Below are 16,562 nucleotides of genomic sequence, written 5' to 3'. Positions count from 1 at the left end.
TGGTTCTAAGGGACCTAAAAAAATGCCAAGAAAATATCCTCACACTGTTACACCACCAGCAGCCTAAACTGCTGGCACTAGCCCAGATAGATCCATGCTTTTTTTTTTTCAAAGTCTGATTCCTACCATTGTAATGTCACGGTGGAAATCAATGCCCATCAGACCAGGCAACATTTTTCCAATCTCCTGTTGTCCAATTTTGGTGAACCTGTGCAGATTATGACATTTATTTTACTGTTTTTAGCTTATAGAAGTGCTGATCAGTGTGGTCTTCTGCTGTTTTAGCTCATCTGCTACAAGATCCAGTGTGCATTTAGAGATGCACTTCTGCGTACCTTTGTCATAATGAGTATGTATTTGACCGACTGTTGCTTTCCTATCAGCTCAAAGCAGTGTGACAATTTTCCTCTGACCTCTGACATCAGCAAGGCATTTTCACCCACAAAACGGCTGATCACTGGATATATTGTTTTTCAGACCATTCTCTGTGAAGGAAACGGTTTCCAGGGCCTACTCCGTGGATCGGCTTCCTCCGAGGCGTGGACGTCTATCAGCAGAGAATGTACCTTCACCTATCAGCAGAGAATGTCCCTTAGTCTGTAACACAGTCAAATATATTCTCAAGTAATATTCAAGCATGCCATTCAGCGTGTTAGTACGAGCTCGGGAGCAGCTTGGGAGAACAAGAAAACAGAGACTGCTTCAGGTTGTCTTCCCAAATTGACTCAACTTTATTCACAAGTATAACAGTTTATATAGAGGGTAAAACTCATGAGACAGCAGATTATCAGTTTAAACCAGTACAGACCAAGATAAGGCAGCGTCTTCCTGCCCATGGGTGAAGAAGCATCCTTTGTGTAGTTTATCAGTTCAGCTACAATTGTGATTATCTCAGCGACATATTTTCAAGGCACAAAACAAAGAGTTCTTACATTAGTGAAATCTGAAACAAACCATTTGGCCTTCAACAGGCGTCTAAAAGATTAAGAAACTAATGTAGCTGAGGGAGTGATCTCTGTGGTATTTCAACCTTGTACCAGCCTGTGATTCTCACACATCAATTCTTGGGTCAAAGAGAAAAATAACTAAAACAAAGGGGCCTTATTGAATGACAGAGTTTTCCTGTATAATGTCACTATAAAACAATATCCAGTAAATGCTCCCATGGTACTAAAATACCTAACACTCTGTAAACCCTATTGATGACTGAGTGGGAAAATCCCAGTATGACAGTCTGACTGACACCAACAGCCATGACACGTTCAGTCAAGTCACGTAGGTCACATTTCTGGCCCACTCTGATGCTCACTTTGAACATTAACAGGTCGTGATTGTATATTTAAGTTGAACATGTGTACCTAACAAAGTGGCCAGTGAGTGTAAATACCACTGAAGGCAGGTGACCCATACAGACGCCCCAAATCTCAATAAACAGACGCATCAAAGCATCATGTTGTGATAACAAATTTCACCAAACTGACAAAAACTCAAACTAAACATATTTTCTGGATGCTTTTATTTTTATTCACTTTATTCGCACCCAGTTTCAGATTGTAGTTCAGCTTTAGCCAACTCTAATAGCTATGCAAGAAAACTCAGCTGAGTGTTTTCCTGCACTCTCAAGCTGTGCAGCGAGTACCGATCTGATTGGCTGAGAAGAAACACCATCCCCGAGTAAAGCGAGGGATGCCAGAGTGCTTAGGCAGTGCATGGACAGATGCAGACTGAGAGAAGACGGCGGCGAAACCAGCCGCACATTTACGGTGGCGATGCTGTGCGGTTGGTTAGTAGCCTTCAAACTTTGAGGCACTATTTTATGCATCTCCTCACATTTCAAGTTAAGTGTGATGTTTTGGCTGCACGCTGAAAATTCGCTCTCCGCACCAACAGTGACACATCCTCCCAGGAGTGATGGGCTCTAAGTTGACCAGACAGAGAAGTCTCGATTTTGATAGCAAATTGTCAAAAAGGAGACGCCAGAGGAATGATATTCCTGGAGAGAGCGAGAGGAGTGGCGGCAGGAGCGGAGACTTCTTGTTTACCTCCCTGATGCTCAAGTCCGACAAGCTTCCAGGGATGCTGCGGAAAACCAACCACAGCCCATATGTCAGGCGGGTGGCTTGGGTCCGGGAAATCCAGAGGCTTCTCCGAGAGCAGAAGATGGAGCAAGCGGCCGAAGTGCTGAAAGTGCTGAGAAAGGCAAGAGACCGAGCTTATTTTAATCATGCATGCGCTTACTGTGGAAGCTTGGGGGAGGGGGGACTACTTTATTCCTAGTGTACCTGAAACTTTGTGACTAAAGAATGGAAGGTGGTTTTTAAGCAACTGGCCTTCTTAAATCGCTAGGAAGCTGGTTTTGCGTGAAACTGTGTGCTTAATGTTTGAACCATCCACAAGTGCATTTGTAAAATTCTGTAGTTCAGTTTTTGCATGTCTGCTAAAACCTGGTCACGTCTAACAGAACATTCACTAAAAGCAGAAGTTCAGCATAATGATCACACCCCAGCTAGTAATAGCCTTTGGCCATCAGCGTTTCTGATTTCTAAAATCCTGTGCAACTTCTCCTCAAATGAAGGCATGCTGAATAGTTCCATAAAGTCTGTTTCTTTGGTTACATTCTGGTCCAATCAAACATTATTATACTATGAATAATGATTTTATTTTGTTGTTGTTGTACGGCATTTCTTAACACATTGTTGCAGAGCTCTTCACAATTACAAAAAAACACATTAAAGATAAGTATACACAATCCATCATGCAAACACACAGGCACACACAATCTTTTGATTGTGTTTTTTCATAAAGGCATAGTTCTGTGCATCCATTCGGTTTGAGTTATATCACAAAAATACTGGATGAAAGATTAGAGAAACATATGAAACCACAGAAATTAGTTCTCAGTAGTTATTTAAAACACACCCACTTATTCAGCTTACCTGATAAACTGAGGGGGCTGATGTACTACAACCTCAAAAGAGTTTACAATAAAGTCAAAAAGATTTCAAATTAGAGCTTGGGTCAGTATATAAAGACTGCTCAGATGACCGGAGCCTGGAGCCTGGCCATACAAGGCTATAAAGGCTTTATATGAAATTAGTAACACTTTGAAATGAATTCACAAATTTCACTGGATGTCAGTGAAAGGGAAGCCAGGATAAGAAGGGTGGTGGCCATGTTTTTTGTGAGCAGCTGCAATTCTGGATGAGCTGATGATGGGCTAAGCGGGACTGAGGGACGCACATAAAATGTGAGAGATGAGAGAAAATTAAAGTGCGTACTAAAAGCTCTAAATTATGGGTGGGTCTAAATGATCTGTGTTTGATTTATGCATTGTTTTTTGGTTGAACGAAATAGGTTTGAATGAGCTTAGAAATGTGAGATTAAAAATTCAGATGCTGGTGAAATATTAAGATTCAGATGATGAAGATAGAGATGATAAACTCAGGCTCAATATTTTTATCAGCCTTTTATATTAACACTGAAAGTGTGAGTAGGCAGACTTAAGAACCTGGGGTGACTCTGTTTACCAGTCAAGTTTATAGAGTATACAAAGCCTGTATATAATGTAAATGAATGGCATGTCTGTTCACTGTTTTCATTGTTAAGAAGGCTTAAGAAGCAGTTTATCCAAAAGTCTTGGAGGTTATAATACACCATTGTTAAAAATAGCTCTAATCAGTCCCCGATCGAAACACCTTTCTTTCCCCAGCTTCATAGCTCTGAAATAATATACAGGTCTAGGGTAAGGGAAGCCTTTCTTCTCTCATCTGTTACACATTGCTGTGTGTTGCCATCTCTGGGTTAATCCTTGCTCTAGATTTATACAAACTAGAGAAATAAGAAAAAATAAATATTTTTCAAGCTTGAAGCCTGAGCTTCCTGCTGCCTTCTGTTAGCTGTGATCAAAGGGAACAGTTCTGAAGTTCAGACAAAAGCAGTTTTGATCAAGAGGGCCTCCTGTCATGAAAAGTCCCTGCCCATCTGTAGGGTGCTGTAGAATAAATTATACAGATGTGTGCAGATTAAAGCAGGAAACAATGCCGATGGGAAGCTCTCAAAAGTCTGAATTAAAGACAGATTTATGGGTATCCTTCTGCTAAAACCAATAGCAGAGCACAAAATAGGATGAATTGTTAAGCTTCATACACTATTTGCATGAAGCAGGAGGGAAGTGACTCATACATATTCCTTTAAGACTTCAAAGTGTCTATGTTTATTAAAGCAGACCTACAGTCACTCATTTCTTTTTATTTTTTTAAAGGATTTTAAAGATCAACATGTAGATTTGTTGGTCGTGTGCAGGGGCTGCTTTCTCCATAGCTCGGCATTTAAACTGCTCACGAAGCACGAATAGTCTCTCCATCACTCAGTGAGGTGAAGCCAGAGCACTGCTACGTTGTTGGGGCTGAAGCCAAGTGTCTGACTAATAATACTTCAAGACTGGAGGGAAAAAAAAACTGCCAGTTGATCTCCTGTTGTTGTTCTCTAGCAGTAAAGCAGCTTTTCCTCTCAGGGACGGATGGTTTTGGAGATAATCACCTCGAAGTGATGGATGCTGGAACAAGTGTCTTTCACATCGAGGAAGTCGTTTCAAAGAGGAACGAATAACATCGGCCCCCACATGATATCTCTGTGGTAGATCTGCCTTCTGGGCCATTAAGTTAATTAGTTTGGGATCTTCTAGATATTTATTAGCAAACAAAGAATCAGCAAATACTGATATTAATTACCAATATGTAGCTATGGAGAAAACAGTAATTAAACTGCTCCACATTATTGTATGTGACCTTTTTAAAGATTAAGATTAGTTGTCAGAAGCACACTCATTTTATTAACTGGAAAAACATCCTAAATAACAGTGGGCTAGAAATGGATATAAAAAAATACATGGAAATGCGGCATATAAAGCAAAAACATAATTTGTACAATTCTAACAAGCTTGAAAATCGATATTTGGTATGGCCACCTTTAATTTTTCAACACAGCCTAAACTCTCTTAGACAAGTTTTCTTGTCATTTGTTTAAGTTGTCTTCAGGAATAGTTCTCCAGGCTTCTTGAAGGATATTCAAAGCTCTTATTTGGATGTTGGCGGACTTTTGTTTCGCTCTCTGTCAAGATGATCCCACACTGCTTCAGTAATAATCAGACTCGGGGAAGCCAATCTATGACTGATAACATTCTGCTGTTTGTTCTTCATTGGCAGTGTGCTTCAGATCACTGCTGATAAATGCACCGGACGCTTTCCCAGTCGTATTGCATGAAGAGTCAAAATCTGACTCTAGTTTTCTACATTCAAAATTGATCAATTTTGACAAGATCTCTGACACCACTGGTTGAAATCCAGCCCCAAAATATGACAGAGCCTCCGCTGTGTTGCACAGATGGCTGTAGACACATCACTGTTGTACCTCAATGTAAACTGACGATGATTTAAACCAGAAATTTAACATTTGGATTCATCGTTTCATAAAACATCTTGCCACCAATTTTTAGTCCAGTTTTTGTAATTTTCATCCCGTTCTTTAAGAATGGCTTGTTGACAGCCAGCCTTCCACTAAAACCGTTTTGATGCGGGTTCAGTGAGCAGTAGATGGATCAGCTGAAGGGTCAGATGCATCTCTCGGGTCCTGTGTCTGATCTCTACAGGATTTTTCCTATTTCTTAATTAGATGACTTTCAGATCTTTTTTAGACCTGCCACTTCTTCTTTTGTTCACCACTTGTCCGGTTTCCTTTTTTAAGACACGCTACGTCAAGTTTTTGGCTCTTTGGGAATCACCTTGTTGGTCTAAAAAAGCTATTTTATGCCTGCTAACTGTGTTATCTTTGGCAATTTTTGGATATCCAAGTAAAGAAGTGGAGACGTGTGTTTTGCTGCTGGTAAGAAAATTTGGCTCTTTGCTAAGTTGTCTGTTATGCGTAGACACAATACCAGTTATTCAGTTGACTTAAAAGCCTTTTAATGATTGAATAAGTCAGAGGTTGATGGTCAGTGGCTTAAAAGGAAAAAAAACTCTGAAATTGGTCAGGTGAAAGGACTGGACTGAAAATGAGTGAAAACGTAGTCAGTGTCCACTGTTAAAGTTTAAAATGTCCTGAGAAAGCTTGGAAAACTATTCCTCAAGACCACTTAAAAATTACAACAGCCTGGCTCCTTGGAATTAAAATACAAAAGAAAATCAACTTGCCTTAAGTTTGTTAATATGGTAATAACAGTATAGCTGGATTGCAGCCAAGATGCAACCCTCTTAATGGCAGCATTCTTGCTTATGTACATGCGAGGTAATGTTTTAATAGTCTAAATAAAAGCTTCACACTGAATCACGTCGGGGGGCTGCTTTGAATGGATTTTACAGTGTGACTGGTCCTAACGCTGATGAGTTAGCAGCTAACAGAGCTCTGATTAGAAAATCAATTATTTACATGTGTAGGCTATTTATTGCTAATCATTTTCAGTCAGCCAAATTAGATAGATAAGATAGATAACTCTTTATTGTCATTACACAGTCATACCTAGTACAGTAGTACAACGAAATTGGTGCCACGTCAGCACTTAATAAATAAAAGAATAAGTGAATGCTTATTGTACATTATTTTTATTGCACACCAAAAAAGTCAAGGGAGGTAGCCATTCAGGTCAGCTGTTAGCACTGATTAATATCTAACTGTTACTGTAACTGTTGTAAAAGCTGTCCTTGAGTGTGTTTGTTTGTGACCTCAGCAACCTAAATCTCCTGCCAGACGGCAGCAGCTTAAACACCCGGTGTCCTGGGTGTGTGAATCCCGTAGGATGCTGCGTGCCCTCTTGAGACAGCGAGTGCTGTACGGGTCCTTCAGGGAGGGAAGAGGATGTCCAAAGATTTTTTGGGCCATGTTGATGACCCTCTGAAGTGCCTTTTTGTGTGCTGAAGAATTATACAGAGATGCAGTATCTCAGCACACTTTAACTTGAGCAACAGTAGAAGACGATCAGCAGCTCCCTCTTCAGGTCCATTTTTCTGAGGATTCTCACAAAAATGGAGAAGCTGTTGGGCCTTCTTTACAACCGTCGAAGTGTTTGAGCTCCATTGGATGTCTGTGTCTATGTGCATACCCATTAACCTGAAACTGGACACCCTTTCTACACACTTCCCGTTGATGCTGAAGGGCTGCAGCAGGGACTTCCTCCTTCTGAAGTCGACTACCAGTTCTTTTGTCTTGGTGATATTGAGGTCCAAGTTATTGTCTACACACCAATCCGACAGCCTCTGAACCTCAGCTCTGTATGCTGTCTCGTCGCCCCCAGAGATGAGCTCCACCATCGTATCATCTGCGAACTTAATAACTGCGTTGACTGGGTGCTGATACAGTCATGTGTGTACAGAGTGCACTGTAGGGGACTTAGTACACAGACTTGTGGAGAGCCGGGGTTAAGGCTGAGGGCTGAGGAAAGAAGGGGACCCACTCTAACTCTCTGTACACGGTCTGACAGGAACTCTCTGATCCAGCAGCAGGTGGTAGAAGGAAATCTGATATCGAGCAGTTTAACTATTAGTCCGTCCAGGAGTTTCGTATTAAAAGCAGCAGCCTGGCATAACACCCCTGTTGTTCCAGGTGAGAGATGGCATTTTGGACAATGGCATCTTCAGTTGATCTGTTAGCTCTGTATGCAACCTGGAGCGTGTCGAGTGTGAGTGGCAGGCAGGACATGATGTGGCATCGGACCAGTTTCTCGAAAAACTTCAGTATAACAGGTGTTAGAGCAACTGGTCGGTAGTTGTTGAGGCTGCTAATGTTGGTACACTTTGGCAGTAGGACAATTGTGACCGACTTTAGGCATGGCAGGATGCAGGACTGGGACAGTGACGTGTTGAAGATCAAAGTGAAGACCCCAGCCAGCTGGTCTGCACATTCTTTTAGGACACTCCCACTCACCCTGTCTGGACCGGCGGCCTTCCTGGGGTTCACTGCCCTCAGTGTGCACCTCACCTCATATACCTGCACCATGAGGCTTGGGCTGCTGCTGTTGTCCGATGTTTGAGCTGCGGCTGCCTGTTGTCCCTTCACCGTGAAGCGTGCAAAGACGTGGTTCAGTTTCTCCGCAAGCGCCTCGTTGCCCTCAGCCATCGTGGTATTTCCAGGCTTGTACTTGGTTAGGTGCTGAACTCCCTCTACATTTTGTTTATTTGACTGTGGGGGTATGATAGATCTGAGCACAGTGAATAACATTTAACCTCCTAGTACAGGGGAGGGCAACTAGTACCTGGCTTCCACATATGTGAACATCACATTTTGTGTTGTCTAGACCAACATACTTAATTTTTGCTCTACAAGGGCTTGATAATTTAAAATGAATGTCCTCATATGTGGATCTCATTTTTCTCAGAAAAAATCTGGTAAAAAAAAAAAAGGTAATTCTTTGTTTTTCCATTCATCAGGTCCCAATCAGCCCAAATAACAAAGAGAAATTAAAAATGCATGTCATGAAAGAGTTCAGGTCTTAGGAGGTTAATGTTTCTTCCAAATGGGTTAGGGTTAGGGATGTGCAGCTATAATGCTAGAAATGCAGCACCAAGCTAATGCAGGGAAAAGCCTGGCTTTGTCGAATTTGCTTCATAATACAGCCACCGAGGGAAGGACTTAGCTCAACTCTGTCTGAGAGAAACAAAGTATATCAGCAAGTGTCTTTAAAGCTTGCTTGCTAATTAGCATGTGTTATAAATGTTACAAATAAGTTAGAACTTCCTGAAGTTTCAGGTGACTAACAGGGCGCAAGAAGTTTTTTGTTTGTGTAACAGAACCACAGAAGACCCGTCCACGTTTGCATACTTTTCAGCATCTTTATTCACGGCTTTTGAAATGTACAAAACAGCTGCAGCTCTTCAGCAACAACAGTCAGAGAGCACAGACTTTAAGCCGGCGAGTCATGATTGCGGATGCCGTGCAGGTGCGTCTGCCTCCCCTGCAGCAGCACCGCAGACTACACCCCGCCACACTTTGTATCTAGAAACAGTTTGGTTTCTATACACAGGCTAATGAACAAGCTAGTTTCAGAAACACTTGACTTTTTGTAAAGCCAGCACTGGATGCAAGTGTCTACTTCAAAACCAATATGTAGTGACTCATATTAGCGTTCCCATGTATCAACGTGACAGCGAAAAGCAACAACCAAAATATCATAAAATACAGAAATAGTCATCTTACTGTGTCCTGACACCTGTGACCAAACATACAGATTCCATCCTACCCTTACCAAAGTGTTGTTTAAGTCTTTACAGCTTTCGTTTTCATATTACAGCCATGATATTTTGAATTTAGTCCAGTCAGTGAAGAAAAAAAAAGGGTTAGCATAACTGGAGTTGGAGCATCCTTCACCTGACAGCTCTGGCATGTTTCTTCCTACATAAAATGGTGGGACTGGATTTGTTGCACTCTGCAATATATTTAATTGGATTCTAATGAACTGCATGTGTGGGATGATGTTCTGCGGTTTGGAGCTCATCGCTCGATTCAGACTTTTTTGTGACAAAGCACACACCAGATTAGATATGCAGCTTTCACAGGGGACATTTGTCGTGGGATCTGAAGGCACACAAGCGTATGCACAGGCATCGTCTCAGTGAGAAATAGCAAAACATTTCATGCTTTTATAATTAGGAATCGGTCGGATTAATCCACGGGATCAGATCTTGTTTTGCGTAGTTGAAATGTCTTTCGATTTAGCTGTGAATGCTCCACAAAGAAAAAAAAATCATATCTGATGCCGCAGCTGCGCTATGGTTAACACGCATCATGATCATAATCTCCAAAATCCTCTATGCCTCCACTTTTAGACGCATGTGGCACCTTCTGTCTCCAATTAATGAGGTTTATTGAAAGGAGAGCTGGTCTGGAGGATAGCCCGGCGTCAGGGAATCCCACAGATCTCTGCTGTAATAAATCAACACAAAAGCTGGAGGAGGAGAAAATGCTGATGGGAGTTTTCCTCTTTGCCTCCACTGTGCCCCGCAGTGTTATGGCTGTCAGCACATATAGAGCATGTCTTACACAGTTTCAACCTCCAGCCTGCAGTTTGAAAAGCTTTTCAGTTCATATAGAGCTGACAGTATTTATTTTTAAGCTCCACGGCCTCTTGTTGCATGCTTACATAAAACTGCCATCACAGTAAACTGTTAAAGGAAGATCGGCCAGTGAAACACGATTTTATATTCTTTTCGTATTTAAAAAAAAGGGTCTGTAGTCTGTTGATATATCTGAGTAGGGAAACTCTTTAATTTGTCTTGAACTAGGAAAAGACGTTGATGCTTTATGCCTTTAAAGACCAGATTTCCTTTGACTTCCTTTCCTTTTGCTGCCAGCCTTTAATCTTCGGATTATTTGGTCTCCTCCGCTTCGTTCATATCTTCTCCGCCGTTTGTTGTTTCTTTTTTTAATATGGCTTGTTGTGTGTTTACGTGTCGGCGTCTTCATCGAAAAGGTGGCTGACACTGCGTGCTGCTGGGGTTATTCAGCGCGTCTGAAAACATTACATCTCAAACACTCAAACTTCAATATACTCTATTTACATTGTCGCCACAAACGAAAATAAAGCCCGGTCAAAAAATATCATCAGCCACCCCACTGGGGATGTGACCTGTTTTATGGTTTTATTAAAATCTTCTGCACATCACACAGTCTTCTGGTTATGAACTATCAAGATAAAAAAAAAGCGACGTTAGATTGAATCAAAAAGCATTATCCTCAAATGGATTAGAGGTCTTACATTTTTTCCCATTTCAACTGGTTAATGTAAGTATCCAGCTCCAAATATCACACTGATTGCCCATTTTAGCATCCCTGCATTCAGCCCTTTAGTGGTGCACCTGTGACAGAGGATCTGCTGTCTTCACAGCATTTTTTTTTTTGGGGGGGGGGGATTATTATACATGTGACGTCTGATGCATCAAACAGTTGAGAGGAGATGCAGTTCACAGCCTCACACCATTTCCTACAGTTTCAGGGAAACATCTCAAACCAGCAACAAAAACCATCCTCTTAGTTGTGACTGAACATGCTACAAGTTTTATCCATGTTGCAAAAGTTCTTTTTCGGTGTCTGTAGCTTTACCTTTGTTTAATGAAATAACCCTGGCCTGAGAACCAGGCAAAATAAACTTGTGTTCTTGCAGGTTGCACAAGTATAGCTATAGTCCTCTCACATGTTAACTGAACCCTGGAGTTTACCTGTGCGTGTTTTGATTAAAAACCCACATGAAACTCTGGCAGAAATTGCTACATTACGCACAATGTTGTCGGATGTGGTGGCATTACTACTAGATCTTCATTTCTCAGATGCCTGGGGGGAGTGAAGACTCTCGCATGTACTTGTGCAGGCAGAAACAGTTAAAGTTAGCAGTCTGACAGGTTTGTCTCTGCAAACAAAAAAAGGTTGCACTGTGGATCCCGGTGGGCTGTACTGAAAGCCTGAATGAGGACAATTGTACATTGTTATATGTATGTTTACAAAGCTGAACAAATTTTTAAGGTCCATAATCTCTTGTTGTGTCCTTATGTAAATCTGCCATCACTGTAAACTGTAAGAGGATGGGCCAGAGGAACATGTTTTTCTATTCTTTTCATGCTATAAAAATGCCAGTAATCTCTTAATATGTCTGAGTAGATCAACTTCAATTAGTAAAAGATTGTGATGCTTTATGCTTGTGTGCACGTCTCTGTAGATCAAGCTTTTTTAACATTTGCAAAGCAGATACAGGGCAACAGAAGTTTCATTTTCTCCACCACTGTGTTGCTATAATATGACAATGGTGCTCCCCACCCGTAGCACCACTCCACAAAATCTGCTCACGAACAGCTTGAGCAACATGACAATGAGGCACTGATCTACCCTGCAAACTGTCTAGCGCTCAGTCCAAATGAGCATCTGCAGGATGGATTGAAAAAAGCCCAATCAGCAGAGGCACTAACCAATAACGATCTGCTTGCCAGTGTCTAGATTGAAGGTTTAGCTTCAGCAACATTATGTGCCCAAAACTGAGTTTGGCTGACTACCTAAACATACTGAATGACCAGGTTTGTCCATCAGGTGATATTTTCTCCCCTGATGGCAGAGTCATAGTCCAAGATTCACTGAGCTCAAAATGTGCAAGAGTGGTTCAGGGAGCATGAGTGGTCAGATTCTTCCATCATTAACACAAGATGTTGGCAAAGAAGTAATGAAACCGTGGACAGAAATACATTTTGTGACACTGGATAAGTGTTTGACTTTTTGGGGTTTTCAGGCCAGAAGGTAGAAAGTCTTGAAAGAGTGACCAGACCCTAAAAAATAATGAGTCATTTCTGTTTTGTAGTCTTTCATGTGGAGAGTATTAGATTTCCTGGTACCAAATGGTAACACTTGGCAAAGAAGCTTTGATCCAGTTGTGTAAAATACACTTTTTGGCAATTAAAAGAAGCTTCTCCAGAAGTCTGTAGTGTAAATGGTAAATGGCCTGTATTTGTATAGAGCTTTACTAGTCCCTAAGGACCCCAAAGCCCTTTACACATCCAGTCATCCACCCATTCACACACTGGTGATGGTAAGCTACATTGTAGCCACAGCCACCCTGGGGCGCACTGACAGAGGCGAGGCTGCCAGACACTGGCGCCACCGGGCCCTCTGACCACCACCAGTAGGCAACGGGTGAAGTGTCTTGCCCAAGGACACAACGACTGAGACTGTCCAAGCCGGGGCTCAAACCGGCAATCTTCCGATTACAAAGCGAACTCCCAATTCTTGAGCTATGACTGCTAGCTACTGCTAGATGCAACTCTCTAAAGGATAGGCCTAAGAGGAAAACACCAGGATCATTTTAAATTTTCATTTTAAATATTCTACTATGTTCCGTAGATATAAATGACCACAAGCTGGAAATTAATTTACTCCCAGAAGCAATGAAAATATGTTCCCCAATCAGAAGAGAACAGAGAAGGGAGAGAGCAGTTGATCTTGTACAAAACAACAGGGGTGATATGGAATCTGTGAAGAATCTTATACTGAGTCGCTCTGTCTATTGCATATGAGGGCAGATTTTATAATGCTCCCTGCCAGTCATCCTCTATATATTCTGTGCCTGAATCCTTTTCCCACTTATGAGCAATATTAGGCAGCTCATATTCATCAGAGGAACAGAGAAGGGAGTAGAATAGCGAAATAAAAGACTTCCCAGATTAAGGCTCTAAGACAAACCGCTCTATGATGCTATAGGTAGGTAACTGAACCCTGTAGGTAGGTAGGTTAATAGAAGTAGAGGTGAGATTAGAAGATAAAAAGTGCCTAACTTTCAAATATCCAAAGAATTGTTCCTTTGGACACATTATCTCCCCGTCCCACAATAAGGAGAAAGCAGATGAGCCAGTGCCAGCAGGAAAGTCAGCATTTTGGACAATAAGGGACAGCAAGGATTTCATATTATTCCTTCCAAGGTATTTAGTAATATAGTGCCAGTCTTTAATACTGTTATATAAAATAAGATGGTGCTTTACCACTGGGCTTATATTACTGACATAACGTGACCAGACTCCATAGGAAGCGTGGAGAACTCCAAGAAGCAATACATGATTCCAATTTAAGATTTGCATTAGCCAAGACCAAAGATGTGAGCATGGCAAGTCTGGTTGTAGAACAGTAATTTAGGCATGGAAAGGCCACCCATGTCTGTATGTAACTGTAAAGGTATAAGCCTCTGTCTAGGTTTTTTGCCATGACAGATTCATTTAGAGAAGGCCTTTTGTATATCCTGAATATTCTTCTGGGCAATTACAGAGGAAGCATCTACAAAGTTTATAAAATATGAGGGAGGATATTCATTTTAATGAAACTAATGTGGCCTATCAGAGAAAGTGGTACGTCATGCCAAGGTCAATGTCTTTTCTTTTTATTGAGGAATAAACTGGAAGAAAATTAGGTTTCCACAGGTCCTTTAGGTTTGGCAATGTTTTGATTCCCAAGTAAGTAAAACCAAATACAGACCATTTGAAAGGAAAAATTGTTCATTATAGTTTAGTCCACAAATTTTACCAACCTCCAACAGCTGGTATAGTTCTTTCGTTTGAAAGCCTCAGTTTTACTCCTCTTTTATAATTGTTCCTATTCCCACTCAGTATTGATAAATCAATTGAATCATGTCAAACAAACTTTTTGAACGCAAAGAGAAACTACAAATTGCAGTCGATCATGATCACCAACTTGAAAATATTAGGTCTTGTTTTTCATCTTTTTATCTTCTTTTTTTCTCTTGTTTTTTAAAGTAATCAAAGATGTATGCTGTATAATTATATTACAGTGGGAAAAGAACAGTTCAGAGAGCTCATTAAATGCTCACAATTACAAAGACATTTGGCAATGATGAGTGGATGTTAACTACAACTGTATATTCTGTACACTGCCCAGGACACCCTAATCAGCTACGTTGGGTGGAGAAACACAGCTATGATGGGAAACACTCATCAGCTGACCTTGTGTTAAGGAGCCGTGATGAAAGGGAATAATGAACATAGCTGACAATACTGAAAGTCTATTTTCAGTTAACTAGCTATGAAATCTCAGTTTAATATTTAAAGTGTGGTTCAGTTGAATCAAATTCTGTTTTTGAAATTCTAATCCATGGGTTAGAAAGAGTAAATTGAATCACTCACATCCTTTTTCTTGTCTCTCCTTTAGGATTTGGGACTTCAGGGAACGTCACTCAATGACATTTTGTACAAAAATGCAGCGTTTCTAAACCTGGTGGACCCCATTTCCCACGAGTTGCTGCTCAGCCTTGCCCGGGACCTGCAGTGTCCAAAAAGGGTATGAATAAAACAGTTTTATTCATAGTGAACATTCAAAGCAGCTGTTTGTTTACAGACTTGACACCAGTAAAAAGGACAAGCAGTACATTTCACACAGAGGCTACACGCACGCCTTCATTAGCCACGCTTAGATGCTTGTGTCATATTCATTGTCATGCTATTGCAATAACAATGAACCATCGGTTTGCTTTGTGCAGGCACAAATGCAGAAGACAGGAAGAATGGAAAATATTGTAAGCGCTGACTCATTAGCATGAGAGGTTAGGGATGAATATCAGGGCCAAACAGAACCAGGGTATGACTCTTCATTGTTACTCTGCGCTCGGTTAGCCCAGTTGCAAGTGGGAAGCAGCTATGCACCAGGTGTATTAAAATACCTGCTCTGGTTGGGTTATACTGGAAAGCACGGTCAGGTGCCAGGCAGCCAGAGGTCAACAGAGCTCTTAACCTCTAGCTACCTGGCTTTAGGGGGCTCATTACCCTGGCACTAACAGTGAGGGAAGTTTGAGGGCTTTGATAAATAGCCAGAAAAATCAAACTGGGGAAGGTAATGCTTTCCTCTTGGAACTGGGAAATCTAGGAAAGAGCAAAGAGAGATTTTCCAACACAAAATTTGAATTCTGCCCAAAAATCAAAGCCACTTTTTTTTTTCTTTGTCCAAACTGGCAGTCGGCTCGTTTACTTGCAGCACAGCATACAAATCAGACACGTTGAAATTCAAAGTACATTTCAATCTAAGGTAAGAGGCTGAAGACATTACAGAATCTACTCAGAGTGGCTGTAAAACATGAACCCAGAAGCTATTACGGATACAGTTATGAAAGAATGGCTGCCACAGGGGGAAAAAAACGTCCTTGTGGTGTAGTTATTACTTACTGAGTTCAGATGATAATCACCTGGAAGAAACTCTAATCTTATCTTTGTTTACTTCAGCGAGGAAAGCCCTGGAGGTAGGGAAGAAAAGTGAGAAGCTGGCAGCAATGTTCTCCTGACTGGCTGGCGACCCGTGGCAGGATACTGTGTTAAACGTGACAAGGGTGTATAGCGGCAATGTGGTGGATATAGGGCCCCGCAGGTGCTTCTGTGGCCAGCATTTTCCACCTTAGATTTATTTAGGCTGAGCATTCAAGGGCATACCGTGGGTTAAAACATACATCATATGCCAGTGTCTTGTTTTAATGCAGACCCATTATTAATGCTTAGCATTGCTTATAGAGTTACAGTACTGCACTCTGTCAATAACTCTGGAGCACGCATTTTTCTAAGAACACTTTTGCTCTGTAAATCAGCATGCGCTGCTTAACATCGTGCTCATTCATCCAAGTGGCTGAAAGAGAAGCACTGAATGTTTTGAAGCGCGTGACATGTTTGTTTGTCACCCAAGAAAAGAAGAGGCAGCGGGAACGGTTAATCGCCTTAAGGTAAATTGGCCCTGTCTTTTTTCCTCTCTCGCCGCATTGCCTCTTTCTAGTTGTCGTGTTGTACCATTAATTAGATTTAGCCTGCCCAGCGCAACCCGTTCCAGTGTTTGACGGAGGAGGGAGAGCGAAGAAAAAGAATGTAAAGAGGTGCCGGAGAATCAGGAAGGAACAGGAACGCAAAAGAGAAGCTGAATTACTGAGTCATGTGGAAAATGTTTAAAGCAAGACAAAGAAATACTTTGTAAACATGTAAAATTTGGTAGTTTCACAAGTATTTTTTTTTCAGCAGTAATAAAGGAAGAAAATATATGCTAATTACTGACTTTTAGTATAT

General features: G+C 41.3%; 1 protein-coding gene across 2 annotated transcripts in view; it reads left to right on the top strand.

The window, feature by feature from the left end:
* The first annotated feature begins 1,665 nt into the window (after positions 1–1,665).
* Positions 1,666–16,562, top strand: part of lrrc75bb (leucine rich repeat containing 75Bb) — a 37,939-nt gene continuing 23,042 nt past the window's right edge. Inside the window, exons 1-3 of one of the 2 annotated variants that reach the window (XM_026173922.2) lie at positions 1,666–1,783; positions 1,891–2,199; positions 14,677–14,805. In XM_026173922.2, the coding sequence (XP_026029707.1) occupies positions 1,912–2,199; positions 14,677–14,805 (417 nt within the window). In that variant the 5' untranslated portion in view covers positions 1,666–1,783; positions 1,891–1,911. Of the gene's footprint in view, positions 2,200–14,676; positions 14,806–16,562 lie in introns of both variants that reach the window. The other variant, XM_080304292.1, reaches the window with a different exon arrangement.

This window comes from Astatotilapia calliptera, chromosome 7 (assembly GCF_964374335.1).
Source record: "Astatotilapia calliptera chromosome 7, fAstCal68.1, whole genome shotgun sequence".
Lineage (NCBI taxonomy): Eukaryota > Metazoa > Chordata > Actinopteri > Cichliformes > Cichlidae > Astatotilapia > Astatotilapia calliptera.
The sequence above is the reverse complement of the archived record's forward strand: the minus strand, read 5'-3'. Positions and strand labels throughout refer to the sequence as shown.